The sequence below is a fragment of the Chrysochloris asiatica genome, unplaced genomic scaffold, assembly GCF_000296735.1.
Source record: "Chrysochloris asiatica unplaced genomic scaffold, ChrAsi1.0 scaffold00182, whole genome shotgun sequence".
Classification (NCBI taxonomy): domain Eukaryota; kingdom Metazoa; phylum Chordata; class Mammalia; order Afrosoricida; family Chrysochloridae; genus Chrysochloris; species Chrysochloris asiatica.
In genome coordinates, this window is record NW_006408700.1 from 6,744,871 (window position 1) to 6,760,559 (window position 15,689).

Below are 15,689 nucleotides of genomic sequence, written 5' to 3' on the forward strand. Positions count from 1 at the left end.
TGCATAGTCAATAAAACACCAGTAAACATCTTTCTGGTATTCCTTCTTTCAGCCAAGATCTATCCACCTGACATCAGTGATGATATCCTTAGTTTCACGTTCTCCTATGAATCCAGCTTGAGTTTCTGTCAATTCTCTTTTGATGTACTGTTGCATCTGTTTTTGAATTATCTTCAGCAAAATTTTACTTGCATGCAATATTAAAGATGTTGTCTGATGATCTCTGCATTCTGTTGGGTCACGTCTCTTTGGAATGGGCACAAATACAGATCTCTTCCAATCAGTTGGCCAGAGAACTAACTGTATTCGCACTTCCAGTCTCTAGCACATCCACCAAGATTCAGGTGATGACTACCTGAGAATACATCAATATACAATTATCAGATAAATATAAATATGATGCCACAATGTCTCAGAGTAAACAGACAATTTTAACTTACATAAAGACAAAAGAGAGAGCAACTCAAACAGGTGAACAAAATAGAGAGCCAGAAGATGTAACACCAGAAATAGCATCAGAATAACCTGATAAGGAATTTACAATAATGCTAACTAGGCAACTTGAATGGATTGTGAGAAAGAATTAGGAAAACTACAGATGAAATCAAGGAAAACAGAGAAAACTATGGAAAATTTCTGGGAACAAACTGACAAAATAAATGAAAAAAATCAGAACAACACAAAAACAGCAATTAGAAAGCCAGAAGATGTGCGGGAGGGGGTGGGGCACTAAGTGGGAATTATCTGTGCTTCCTGTGTAGTTTTTCTGGAAACTTCTACCTGCTCTCTATAAAAAAAAATAAAGTCTGTTTTTTAAAAAGTGAGAGAGAGGCCTGCAATAGGCAGCCCCCCCCCTTTTCTTCCAGTTTCACAAACCACAAGATAATATCCGAAGACATTTGAAACGACCCCAAAGAGATATGGAGATGGGTTGAGGATGGGCCAACCAGAGAGATCTTGTGATTTGGGCTTGGGAGCTGCAGAGAAAGCAGGGACATTGAGGACACTTCAGTTTGGAGGTGGCTGGCAGGGGTGCATTTTCCTGAAAACTACAGAGTCCTGATATGGTACTGTGGGTTAATGTGCTGGGCTGTAAGGTCTGTTTGAACCACAAGGCTGGCGGTTCAAGCTCACCAGCTGCTCCTCAGAAACCCTATACTATGGGTTGCAACTGACTCTACAGCACTTAACAATATCACCTTCCACTGTACCTACTCTCAGCACCCAAGTCCCCTCCTTTCTTGATGAGGGAAGATTATTACATTCCTTACAGGATGCTCTAAAACCACTCAGAGAGGTATGTTTGGGCCTACCCAAAGTCATAATATGACATCTCTCTGCCCAAACCACAAGCTCTGTTTCTGAAATGATCATTTTATCAGAGGTTTTACTATATTGTTGGGTGGTAACCATAAAGGATTTTACTGTCTTGACTTCATGGTCCATGGGAGGTCTGACTACTGAGGTCATTTCATGAGGATCACATGGTATGAAAAAGGAGTGTCCAGAACGGCCAGCTTATAAGAGAAGTGACCACACTGGCTAACACAAGAGCTGCTAGGTGTTTTGAAGAAAAGGTCACTACAGAAAGACCCCAACAACAACAACAATGGAAGGAGTCCTGGTTGCTCTGCAGGACAAGCACTGGACTGCTAATTGCAAGACTGGCAGTTCAAATCCATGAGCTACTTTGAGGAAGAAAGAAGAACTCTATACAAGGTTACTATGAGTTAGGTTTGGCTTTTGTATTTTTGGCTACTACAGTGCTGTAGATAGGATCAGCACTGGACTGTTGCTAACCACAAGGTCATCATTTCAAATCCACCAGTTGCTCCTCATAGAACCTACACAGGGTTGCTATGAGTAGGAGCCGACTCCATGACACTTATTAACAACAACAAAGGAAGTTTGGAGATGTGTGCACCTTCCCTCCAGGAATCACCATTAACAGCCTCAGTGTCCCGCCACCATCTGCTCCTTGCTCTTGAGCTGGTAATAACCGTCAGGTCCTTCTGCTGTGTCTGTAAGTTTTCAAACTCTTTTCTGTATTCCTCCTTTCCATCCCTGTAGGTACCAGCTCCTACATTCAAATCACAGGCCTTTGTCTATGATCTTTCTCTGCCTAGAAGCCCTTTCCCTCCCCACTCTGCACACCATGAGCCATTGGTACTCTATCCTGACCAAGGAGCTTCCCATCCCTCCACCCACCACTGTGCTATCAACAATCCTATCCCTACCCCATTTTTTCTGTGTCTCATCCCATTCCCAGCACTGGATGAATTGGGCTTGTGTGGTTGCAAGGTCAGAGACCATTCTGACCTCTCAAGTGGGTCTCTTGCAAGGACACTTGGATGGAGACCGGGCCCCACTGGAAGCTGCTGGGCTCTGACGTAGCCATGGCCCCCCTCCTTCTCCTGGGGGCTGTGTGGGATGGCTTCCTTATCAGCCCGGCTTCTCCTGTGCATTCATTCTGCTCCCTCTGGCTACCGAGTGCCTTATTCTATACATTGCATGGAATGAAAAGATGCAGACTGAGCTGCCACCTATCACATGCATGAGCTGAGCTGTGGTCAGGTGGGATGGCACAGCATGAAACTACACACGATCGCTCCTGAAGCCCTTTTATGTAATGCAATTTCTTCTACATGAGCCGTGAGCATGGTGGGTAGCCCGTTTTTCATAATGAACTTTAGCTGCAATCTTTTACACAGTGCTATGCAGTTAGGACCAAGGAGGGCTGATAGTACTGTAAGGGAAGCACTGGACTGTTAACCACAAACTCAGCACTTCAAAACCCATCAGCTGTTCCTCAGGAGAAAGAGGAGGTTTTCTGTTCCCACAAAAAATTGATGCATTTGAGTTACAGTGTTGGAGAAGAATATTAAAGGTACCATGGACTGTCAGAAGAACAAATCTATATTGGAAGAAATTACAACCAGAATGCTCATTAGAAGGCAAGATGGTCAGACTTCATCTCTCATACTTTGGACGTATTATCAGAAGGACCAGTCCCTGTAGAAGGATATCATGCTTGGTAAAGTGGAGGGTCAGAGAAAAACAGGAAGACCCCCAATGAGATGGATTTTCACCATGGCAGAAACAATGGGCTCAAGCAGAGGAGCAATTGTGAGGATGACGCTGGACCTGGTGGTCATTCGTTGTATTATGTATAGAACTGTATATGATGACACCTAACAACAAATCAGTCCCAACTCATACACACTTTTATAGGGTTTCCAAGGAGTGGCTGGTGGGTTTGAACTGCTGATTTATGGTTAGCAGCCCAGTGCTTATCCTACAGCACCATACCAGGAGTTCATTTACAATCTCAGAAATCCTATACGAGGTGGCTACAAGTCGGAACTGACTCCACAGCACTTAGCAAGAACAATAGTGTTAGGTCGATCCAGTACAATATACAATAAGCACATACTTGTCTATCACAAAACGTACTATTAAAATATTTGCTGTTTATTTAATTTTTGAATAGGCAATATAGTCATAATAGTTAAATTTTTTTAAATTGTGAAATGTAAAAATTCTCCCTTCTTAGCCCCCATCTGTCCAGTTAGCACATTCTCCAAAACAAGTAATCTTTTCTTTTTAGCTTTTTCATTTGAACTACAACTCACAATAAATCGCAAAACTAGTACAGAGCAGCTGATAAAACCACTGCTTTTAATTTATAATATAGTCTTCCAAGAAACACTATGAATATGCAAACACATATAAATACCAAAACCCCTTGCCGTTGAGTCAATTCTGACTCATAGCATCCTTCTAGGACAGAGGAGAACTGCTCTGTCTAGCTAGGGTCTCTTTACGGAAGCAGACTGGCATAGCTTTCTCCTGCAGAGCAGCTGATGGGTTCAAATGTCAGCCTCTTGGTTAGCAGCTGAGCACTTCATCACCGTGCCACTGGGCTCCTTTACAGATAAATATATAGGATTTCTCCCTCTGTTTTACTCACACTATGTATCCTTCAACACCCCACTAAAATATCCCTGCTTATTAACGGATGATGCAATTAATCAGTCATTTTATTTCTATTTATCACTTTTCTTGTTGTTATTGTAGTTGCTAAGTGCTATTAGTTGGTTCTGACCCACAGCAACCCTGTATAGGGTTTCCGAGGAGCCAGCTGGTGAATATTTTTCTCTACTGTAAAGCAAGAGAATTGTTTGCCTCTATATGTTGGCTCACTACACTGCCTTACAAAGACAAACAACTGGAGGAAAATGTTTTAAAACCAAGAAGTTTTTTAAAATGTAGACAACCAATGCTGTTTCTGCCAGAAAATCTGTTTTATCAAAAACTTGCCAGAGGCAAGTTGAAGACACACTGCTGTCCAAGAAAAGTGATGTAGAAGAAGGATTTAATGTCTTCTCTGATTGCCAGCAAGATCTGGGACCTTAAAGTGATTAATCATGTCTTGGAAATGTATTGATTGATTGAATGCAAAATTTAAAAAAATTAAGTGAACATGCCACACCCCTTTATCTGTGATCTTTGCTCCTCTGCTAAGTCCTTACAGTCAGAAAGCGTTGTACTTTGTTCCTTCCTCACTACACACCTCTTCTCTGCTTCAAGGCAGCTCCCAGCGTTCCCTGGTCCTGCCTCTGTTTATTTAAATGCCAGTGTAAGAGGATCCGGATCAGACACAAGAACATGTTCTCCCTTACGCCTGTCTTGGTAGCTGTTGTCTGCATTTTGATTGTGTGGGTCTTTAAAAATGCTGAGAGAAGCCACGAGCAAAGGAAAGCGGAACCTCAAACTACAGCCAGGGCTCGTCCATGGGTGGATGAAGACCTAAGGGATGGCACTGACCTCCACCAAGAGGAAGAAGGTAAAGAACACAGCAATGCACCGTGTGGTTCCTTTGGTGTGTTGCCTTTTGTGAGTTGATGGCAGGGGATTTATGCAAAAGAAAGAAGAGCCTGCAGGTAAGTTTCATCATCAGCCTCTATTGTGAAAACATCAGTGTGTACAAAGACAACGCATTCCTCTAGGGTAGTCAGTTTTTCACTTGCTGGCACAAACTCAGCTTTATTCCTAGATGTTACTGTTGTTTAGTGCCACCAAGTTGGTTCTGACTCTTAGTGACCCTGTATACTGCTGTTGTTAAGTGCCGTTGAGTCAGTTCTGACCCATAGCGACCCTGTATAGGGTTTCCAAGGTGTGGCTGGTGAGCTTGAGCCACTGGTCTTGTGGCTCAAACGACTTTACAATCTAGCGCATTAGCCCACAGCACCACACCAGGACTCCAGTGACCCTGTATAGGGTTTCTGAGTTGTGGCTGCTAGGTTTGTACCACTGACCTTGTGGTTAGCAGTCCAGTGCTTATCCTATGGTGCCACAGTATTCTCAGCAGATAAAGACTTGTGAGAACAACATTTTTTCCCACATCCAGTTATATTCTGGCTGTTAAAATTCTTCTGAACAATTTCATCCCAGGCAGGCAGTGGGCATGGGATAAGAGGTTAAGTTTTGATGAAGAACTTTGAAATAAATCAAATAGCATTTATCTAAGGACTTGCTAGCTTCCACTGAGTTCAGCCTGCACTGTGATTAGAGACAAGAATGGCCTCTGCCCTTAAAAAGGTTAGTGTTAGACACCATAGACACAGAGAGTAACAGAGACACCAGGTAGAACTGATTATAAGGTGTTTCAAGAAGACTCAGGCGTGATGGGGCAGTTAGACAAACGATAACAGAGGTGAAGTGTTCCGCTAGGACTGGGAGGATTAAAAGGATTGAATAGCAAGGCTTGGCAGCATCTCAGGTAAGGAGGCAGAAAGTGTGCAAGTATGTTGAAGGATACTGAGAAGATGGATACTGACGGGGTTGGGGGAATTGGGGGGGATGGGCAGTGAAAGCAAGGCAGATTAGGGATGGCCTGAGAAAGATGTGACAAAGGCAGGGAGAGGTAGGCTCTTAAGGAGTCTTGAGAACTCTGTTGGGGAATGTTTGGGGGATGGATTCAATTTGGAAGAGCATCATGAGTCTCCTGTGGAGACTCCTGAGTCAGGAGTCCCTTCCCCCAACAGAAGCTACCTTGGAAGTGTGTGCATGCATGTGGATGTGTGTGTATGTGTAGGGTGGTGTGTTGAGTTGTGTCAGAGTTGGGTATGGGGTAGACAGCCAACATTCAGAGCCTGAGAGCTGGTGATGCTGTGTGTACTTTGCAGGGTTCAAGTCTGACCAGCTTCCTAGCTAGTCTGTGCTGCCCCTTACCCTTATCCCCACATGCACACCAGTTAGGCCCAGCTGAGAAGCACTTTCCTTAATGAAGGGAGCTCTGTTGACCAGCTATGGCGATGATTTGTCCTAGTCAGGATGGCCTGGGTGGTCACGGCAGTGGGATAAGTTGACGGAAGAATGGACTTGGTAATAAATTGGATATTGGGAGAAGAAGAAGGTAAAATATGGAGGTTGGGAGAGTCAGTCTCCACATCTTAAGTGCATGAGCACCTTAAGTAGGTAGGGAGAAAGATGGTACAGCTTACAGGGGAAGACACTGGGCTTAGTTGAGGTGTGTTAGACTTGAGCTAATAGTGACATATGGAAGCAGAAAAGGGAGTGAGACTTCTAAGGGTTCTGGCCGCAGAGACTGATCTGAGAGTCACCAACACTCGGGTGATACCTGGAATTTGGCAAACTAATTCTCTAAAGGGGTATTTCTAGAGAAAAGACAGAATAAGACTTGGGGGCCACCTGCAGAACATAGGAGATATGGTGGGCGAAATGTACTAGAGGATAGGAGACAACATGGAAAATAAGTACACCAAGATCTCTTATTGCATTATTATATCTGATTGCATTGTCACATCTAGCAAACCATTTATTCTTCATGGCAATACAATGGGGTAGATATTATTATTATACCCATGTTACAGATGAGGAAACAAACAGGCAAAACCCAGGGCCCATGCAGTCTGACTTCAGTCCATGTGTGTAGGCCATTTGGTTAGATGACCTCGCTGATGGGAGAATAGCCTGGAACAAAGGTGGGAAAAGGTGGTCAGCAAGGTTAAAAATTCTCTGAGAGATCACAGGAAGCATGCACTAAGGCTAGGTCTTTGGGTTTGAAGACCTAAGAACTTTAGGGATGTAAGAAAGAATGGTAAGGCTGGTGGGAAATCAGGAACTGGATTGCATCTGGTCCTGTTTATATGCCCTGGTCTCATTCTCTGCCTGCTTATTCACTTTTGCAAAATCCTTTACCTCTCCATCCTCTGTTCCTTTCTAGGCTCAATATTCTCTTGACCTTACTAGAGAAATGAATTGAACATTCTCAGTGGCCTCTTCAGTGCCATGACAGATTGGCTTGATAGTAGTTTTTACAGATGTCTTGTTGACATTTTTCTTGTTTCCATTAGCACTGAAATGCCCACTAATGCCGCACAAAATAATAATCTACAGGAAGAAATTAGAGAGTTAAAAAATACAAACTAGGTGGAACTGATTATAAGGTGTTTATAGACAGCATGAAGGAATCCCAGTTATGAGCTCAGCTGCTAACCTAAAGGCTGGGGTTTCGAACCCATTCAATGACTTCACAGAAGAAAAACCTGGTGATCTGCTCCCATAAAGATTACAGCCTATGGGGGGCAATTCTACTTTGTCACATGGGAGAGCTGTGTGTAGGAATCGACTTGGTGGCTCACAACAACCAAGAAAACTCAGGTGTGATGGAAAGTGAGGCGCATCCAATGGCAGGTTGAGAACCAACATTTCAATCCAGTCCCATCTGCCACCAAGTTCCTGCTCTTAATATGGTCTAAGTGAGCATTTCCACAGCTTTTCTGATTCAGGTGAGGATATAGAACTGGGGATATCATTGCTGATGTCAGATGGATCTTGGCTGAAAGCAGAGAAAACCAGAGAGATGTTTAGTTGTGCTTTACTGACCTTGCAAAGACTTTGACTGTGTGGACCATGGTAAACTATAGATAACTTTGCAAAGAATGGTTATTCCAGAACACTTATTTGTACCCATGAGGAACCTGTACATAGACCAAGAGGCACCCATTAGAACAGAACAAGAGGATACTGAATGGTTTAAAATCAGGAAAGGTGTGCTCCGGGGTTATATTCTTTCACCACATTTATTCCATATGTGTGCTGAGCAAATAATCTGAAAAGCTGATTTATATGAAGAAGTATGTGTCATAAGGATCAGAGGAAGACTTATTAACAATCTGCCATATGCAGATGATACAATCTTGCTTGCTAGAAGCAAAGAGGACATTTTGCTTCTCTCAACAATCATGGAAGCAGCAGTCAAAAATTGAAATGCCATATTGCATTAGGCAAATCTGCTGCAAAAGCCCTCTTTATAAAATGTTTAAGAGTAAAGATGTCTGTTTGAGGACTAAGGTATACCTGACAGAAACCATGGTATTTTCAATAGCCTCATATGCTTGTGAATGTTTGGCAATGAATAAGGAAGACTGTAGAAGAATTGATGCATTTGAGTTATAGGAGAATATTGGAAGTACCATGGACGAATCAAGCTGTGAACCACAAGGTCAGCAGTTCGAAACTATCAGCTGTTCCACAGGAGAAAGATGAGGCGTTCTGCTCCTGTAAAGATTTACAGCCTCAGAAACCCTGTACAGAGTCACTGTGAGTTGGAACCCACTCCACGGCACACAGCCACCACCATGGACTGTCAGAAGAACAAACAAATCTATCTTGGACAAAATACAGCCAGAATGCTTCTTAGAAGCCAAGATGGCTAGACTTCGCTCCTTCTGATAACTTGTCTTTTTGGACATGTCTTCAGAAGAGACCAGTCCCTGGAGAAGGCTATCATGCTTGGTAAAATGGAGAGTCAGAGAAAAAGAGGAAAATGCCTAAAGAGACAGACTGACACAGAGACAGCCGCAGCGGGCTAAAATATCACAATTGTGAGGCTGATGCAAGACGGTTCAGCAGAATGCTGTGTTTCATTCTGTTGTGCAGTAGGTTGCAATGAGTCAGAACAGAACGGACAGCACCTAATAATGTAAAAATACAGTGAGGATCTCACCTTCCTGCCAGCAGAGCAGAGAGGGAAGTAGAGAAAAGAAAGGGAACCGTTACTGAAGAAACATGGTGGTCGTTTTAATCATGGTAAATCGATTCCCAGCTCAAAACATTTGAAAATGAACAAGAAGAGACATAACAGCAAAATTAAGCATTGTAGGTCATTCGAGTCTGAGTTGAGAAAGATGTGCAAACTAATCCAACCTCCTCCAGCTCTGGCTTCACAAGGAATTCCTGCATTGTAATCTCAGACCAAGGAATCAGCATGGGGAGGGGAAGGGAAGGAACTTCAGGGCTTCACGCAGTGCTCTTTTTAGATGTGAGATACAGACTGCCTTCTGGAACCAACCAAGAGTACTCTCAGTCTCTGTTTATCTATAGCAGAGGTTTAAGAAGGGGAAGGTGCTGATGTTTATCTCAAAGAGTAATTTTCAGATTGTTCCACTAGAATGAAGTAAAACTTCTATACAACAATCTATCCGTCAGGCCCTTGAAAGCTCATGGAAATGGGAATAGAAGGGAAAGATGGAAGAAATGTACCTCATTAAGATACATCTATTTTAATGGGGATGGGGATTTTTCTGCACTTACCTTCACTGGCAATCCAAAATCTACAATGCTAAGTAAAATTGTGATCAAATAACCCAGATTGTCCAGTCTTTGCTAATAAAAGCTATTTAAATTTTTATTTTCCATTGTAGTTATCACCTGAGAATAATAATATTCCCACAAACCTGGAAAAGGACAGTTTTTCATGGTTTCAGAGCTATTTAATGGCTCAAAGACAGCTCATCCCAATCAAAGTCAACCAGCAATTGTCCACTGGATTCTGAAATTCAGCTAATCCGGAGAGGGCTCATTCCAATGCCTCTAGGTATCAGCCCAGAGATGTTACATCTCTGAACGCTCACAATCGCTGAGCTCTAGGCTTCTCAGCCAAGTGGGGTGTTAATGCTAGACTGTGTAGGCTAACAAGAATCCATTGTTTAAATATTCAGGGATTTAATGTAGACTGGTAGCTTGAAAATCAGGTCTGTTGGGAATATTTACAGCACAGAAATTGGCAAGTGCTATAAATTGGGTTCTTCCCATCTGCACTCGCACCCCAGAACTGGTTGATCAGCATTGTAGGATGACCACTGAACTTCTAACTGCAAGGTGGGTGGTACCAACACATCAGTCACTCCTGCTCAATGGCACAACTGTGTTCAGAAAGAAGGAACTTAATCAGTTTCTCTCTTACTCTCAACCAGTTGCCATCTAATCAGTTAGACTCAGGGCGACCTCATATGTGTCAGAGTGAAGTCATAAATGTCATATGAATCTCAGCGGAAAACAGAAAATACCAGGAAAATTTAGTCTGCTCTTTCTGATTCATCATCCTGTTGCTGTTTGTTTTCAAGTCAATTCTAATTCATAGCGACCCTCTAGGACAGAGGGAAACTTCCCGATAGGATTTCCTAACTCTAAACTCTGTGGAAGCAGATTCCCAGGTCTCATCTTCTAAGAAGTGACAGGTGAGCGCAAACCTCTGAACTTTCGGTTAGCAGCTGAGCACTTAACCAGTGTGCCACCAGGTCTCCTAGTCATCATCCTACCTACCCATGAAAACTTTTGCATGTCTAATTTAAAAGATTGGTTTGCCAAGACTCCTATAAGATCTTGAGGTTTTAGGATAATGGGCAGATAAATTTTGATGTGAGAAAATTAGAGAAGGGAAAGGAATTAACTGAAGACATTATCCTGGGGAGCAAGTCTGAGTGGGTCCTACTAGAGGAGACTTGGGATCAGCATGGGGACACTAGAGATGCCAAGAAGAGGTGAAGGGGTTCAGAAACAATTTTGCTTCTACTGCCTCAGTTCATATGGTTCTAATTAGTGTCTCTTCACCTGAGGACTCCCAAACCTCCCCAGACCCCGCACCTTTCTGCAGTTGTTGTTGTTAAGTGCTGTCAAGTCAGCTCCAACTCACAGAAGCCCTAAAGGGTTTCTGAGGCTTTCATCCTTTGAGGGAGCAGGAAGCCTCATTTTCTTCCTGAGCCAACCACAGAGAGGGAGTCAAGTGAGTGAGAGGCTGAAGTAGGAAACAGAGCCCTGGCTGGGGCAGTTGGGAAAGGGGACATTCTGGGGTAGGAGTTGAGACCTGAAGTTGTGCCCATCCCAACTTCCAGGATCCATCTTTTAGTAGAGCGACGTCACGCCCATCCTGAGTTCTAGGCAGGGTGACTCGATAGTCTTATAACTGGAAAATATTGGGTCTCTTGCAAAGATTTTGAAGTAGAACTGCAGAAACCCCAAAGATTTAGAGATGTACTCACAAAAAATACCTCCAGGTTAAATGTTAAACCAAGAATTGCTTGGCCTTTAAATCTAATTATGGAACAATTTAGGGGTTCCATGACATTAAAGCAATGATAAAAAGCAAGTTGCTATTAGTATCAATGCCAACTTCAATTATGACAATAGAGGCTTTGCAATAAAAGGCAGACTATAAGAACACACATTTGCTTTGGAGTGTGCTTTTTAGTGGCTTGGCTGGTCGGAAGAGGAGGCAGAACACAAACAAACTGCGGCACAGGTTTTCTTTCCTTGGGACGAGGGCCACATTCCTTGGGGGCAGCCAGGAGCTCAACAGGGAAAAGAGAAATGGTCCCTTTTGTTTTTGCTCACTGCCCTGGGGACATTCACTCAGCTGCATCTATTGTACTCTCTGCCTGGCTCCACCTGGCTGACCCCTCGTCTAGGGGGCATGTGACCTACTGACCTAAGAGGGGCTTCAGGAATAGTGGCCCCACACCCACCATGCCCTGCTCCGAGGTGACAAGGGACATTTGTTTGCCTTGGTCTTAGAAATGCTTGGGCATAAGCTCAGAAAGTCCTCTAGAGAAGGAGAGTTGGGACTTCAGAGGCTGCAGAAATGACCCAAGGTGCCCCAAGGTGACTTTAGCCATAAGCACTGAATGGATCTTGTTGTAGTTCTTAAGCACCATCAAGTCGTTCCCACTTAAAGAGACTCTATGAACAACAGAACAAAACATGTACAAAGGAACAGAACAAACACCGCCTGCTCCTGCACCAGCCGCACATCCGTTGCCTTGGTTGAGCCCATCGCTGCTGGCACTGTGCAAATCCACCCACTGTGGGCCTCTCTCTTTATCTCTGTCCCTCCACTCCACCACTCATTAAGTCCCTCTCTAAATACTCGCCCCTCCTGATAATATGTCCAAAGTATGTGAGACATGGTTGGTATATAATTTGAATAACAGTGGTATTAACTAGTCTTCCATGTAGGAATATGGATATTATCCTATCACAAATAGCATTATACATCTAGACAGATCTTGAAATGTTCTTTTTGATGATGAATGCTATAGCATTCCACCTCAATTTGTCATTCCCAGCATAGTAAATGACGTGATTGTCAGATTCAAAATGGCCAACCCTAGTCCTTTCAGTTCACTAATGCCTAGAATATTAATGTGTATTTGTTCTACTTCATTTTTGACAACTTCCAATTTCCCTAGATTCATACTCTGTGCATTCCATGTTCCAATTATTCATGGATTTTTACAGCTGTTTCTCCTCATTTTGAGTTGTGCCCCATCAATGAAGGTCCAAGGGCTTTACTCCATTTTTGTCATCTCATCACGGTCATCTCTTCTTGGAGGAGGCAGCTCTTCCCCAGTCGTATTTTAACTGCCTTCCAACCTGAGGGGCTCATCTTCTGGCACTCTGTCTGACAATATTCTGATGCTATTCATCATGTTTCAGAATTCACTATTCTATTGCTGTCTGACAGTGTTCCACTGCTATTCATAAGGTTTGCAGTGGCTAAACATTCAGAAGTAGTCTGTCTCTCCTTCTTCTGAATCTGTCTTAGTCTGGACGCTCACCTGAAATCTGTCAAAATACCAGTGGCGTAGCTTCCAGCATTACAGCAACACACAAACCACCACAGTGCGACAAACTGACAGATGATAAGTAGAAGGAATAGATCTTAAGCATAACTAATCTTTAAAAAGAGTTAAGGAAGCCTTTCATGCATTGGTGTGGCACTGTGGGATAAAGCACTGGACCACAAGGTCAGTTTGACCCACAAGGTTGGCAGTTCAAACTCACAAGCTGCTCCTCGGAAACCCTGTACAGGGTTGCTATGAGTCAGAACAGACTCAGCGGCATTTAACAACTACTAGAGGCTGTCAGGCTTAAGGATTCCAGGTGTGGAAAGTGGCAATGATGTTGAAAGTCTTTATTAACACATTTGATAATGTTCAGGGCTGTTATTATGACCCTGCTGCCGGTGGGGTTAGTTCAGGGTTGATTGTTAGAGATGTTCTATTTGTACCCTCTAGTATCTTCTGTCAAGGAGCTCTGGTAGCGTAGTGGTTACGAATCGGGCTGAGAACCGCAAGGTCGGCAGTTCGAAACTACCAGCTGTTCCGTGGGAGAAAGATGAGGCTTTCTGCTCCTGTAAAGATTTACAGCCTTGGAAACCCTGTACAGGGTAGCTATGAGTCAGAACCGACTCCATGGCACATAGCCAACCAAATATCTTCTGTAAGGAGCTCAGGTAGCATAGTAGATTACGAGTTGGTTTGAATCTAACACCCACCTCTTGGGAAAAAGATGAAACTTTCAGATCCTATAAAGATGTACTCAAAACCCTGTACAGGGTCACTATGAGTCGAAACTGACTGGGTGGCACACAACCACCATCATCAGTATCTTTTGGAGTTCTGGTGTGGCGCTGTAGGATCAACATTGGACTGCTCATGGCGAGGTCAGTGGTTGAAACCCACCAGCTGCTCCTCCGAAAGCCTATACAAGGTTGCTATGACTTGGAACTGATTTGATGGCACTTAACAATAATAGTATCTTTTGCCTTTTCTTCCATATTTTCTCTCTGTTTGTTTCTTCATGCTATACTTTGGATAAATCAGAAGAAATGATGCTCCCTTTGAATAATTTTCTCTTCTGTTGTGTCTACTTTGAGTTCAATCTACCAATTGGATATTTAATTTAGGTTATTTTATTTTATTATTAAAATATCTGTTTATTTGTTGTTGTTTTTCCAAATTTTCTTGCCAAAATTGCCAAGTGTGTCTGTTACTTTTATTTTTTTTAACATAACTGAGTGTAGTTTTATGATGTGTCTGTCAAATAATTCTAATAGTTCAAGTCTTTGTGGGTCTGTTTATGTTTTTTTTCTGGTATCTACGGATCTTAAACATAACCTCTTGTTTCCTTGGGTGTTCTGTAATTTTAAATTATATGCTGGTCATTTTTTTTTTTAATGACTTGTAAAAATTGCTTGAGGTCTAGGACACTTGTACTTATTTCCAGAAAATATTCACTTTTGTGTCTGCCATCTATGCAGACACTATCTAACACAGTGTGATAACTATAATCTAAGGTCCAGACCTTGGACTTCCTAGATCACCCAGGGAATATTATCTTAGACTGCAAGTACATACCAAGACTGGCTTCATTAAATGTCATCTTTACTAAGAAGCATAGAAGGCACAGGGATTAAAGTACTGAACTGCTACCCAAAATGTCAGGGATTCAAACACATCAGACACTCCTTAGGGGAAAGAGATGGCAATTTGCTTCTGGACCGAGTACGAGGCAGTTCTACTCTTTTCATTGCATTTTCCCACGAACTTTTTAAAGTCCCCTTGTATGTGTTCACTCACGCAAATTGTAGTGGTTTCAGAAAACCCAATTTAGTTAATTTTAAAAAGTGTGTGCTGAGCATTTTCAGATTGGTTTTCATCGTAGTCTCTGCTGAGCTGTTCTTATCTAAGTAGGCGTTGCCTCCCATGATTATGCGGCTGCTCAGCATTGACCCCTACTAGTTTAAGTAGTACGGTAGGTTTAGTAAAGACCGATCCCACTGATTTTCAGCTTCTGTGGGGCTTTGTGTTAATGCACTGGACTGCAAAATCAGTTTGGACTGCAAGGTCAGTGGTTCAAGCTGCTCCTTGGAAACTCTATACAGGGTCACTATGGGTCGGAACTGACTCAACAACACTTAAGAACAGTTTCCTGGTTAAGCTTCATTTACCTGATTCAAAGTTCCCTGAAAAAATCCAATTTATATCAACTTATACCAACGCCTACTTTCTCTGCTGGTGCCCTTTTGGTATCTTTTGTTATTGATGAAGTTCAACAACTATCAGGTATTTCAGACAGGCCCCAGATGACCAAGAAAGATACTAAGCACATGCGTGTTCACATATACACATACAAACTTTTTTCTCCATCCCAAACATTCTCTTTTCAATAATTTGAGCAGTTTTGGTTGAAGTCAGCTTCTTAACATTTATTTCTGATTAACTCTTTATTGCTCACATTTTAATTTTTTTTAATTAATTGATTTTTTTCTGGCTCAATGTCTGGTCAATTTTTAGAAATGTTTTGAGTGTTCTGAAAAACAATGTGTCTTCCGTAGTTGTTCGGTGCAATGTTGTCTGTATTGTATATTTGGTCGTGTTACTGAATTGCCTTGTTCATGCTTTCTGTATCTTTACCGGTTTTCTTCCTGTTCATTCTATCATTCCTGAGAGACTTGTGTTAAGAGTTTCCACTATGATTGTGGATTTTACATTGTCTTCTTGAAAGTCTGTCTTGTTGTTCTTGTCAGGTGCCATCGAGTC

General features: G+C 42.5%; 1 protein-coding gene across 1 annotated transcript in view; it reads left to right on the top strand.

Annotated features, from left to right (window-relative positions):
* Positions 1 to 4,668: 4,668 nt before the first annotated feature.
* IYD (iodotyrosine deiodinase) overlaps positions 4,669 to 15,689 on the top strand; it is a 24,380-nt gene continuing 13,359 nt past the window's right edge. Inside the window, exon 1 of the mRNA XM_006872071.1 lies at positions 4,669 to 4,846. Within this exon, the coding sequence (XP_006872133.1) occupies positions 4,669 to 4,846 (178 nt within the window). The remainder of the gene's footprint in view (positions 4,847 to 15,689) is intronic.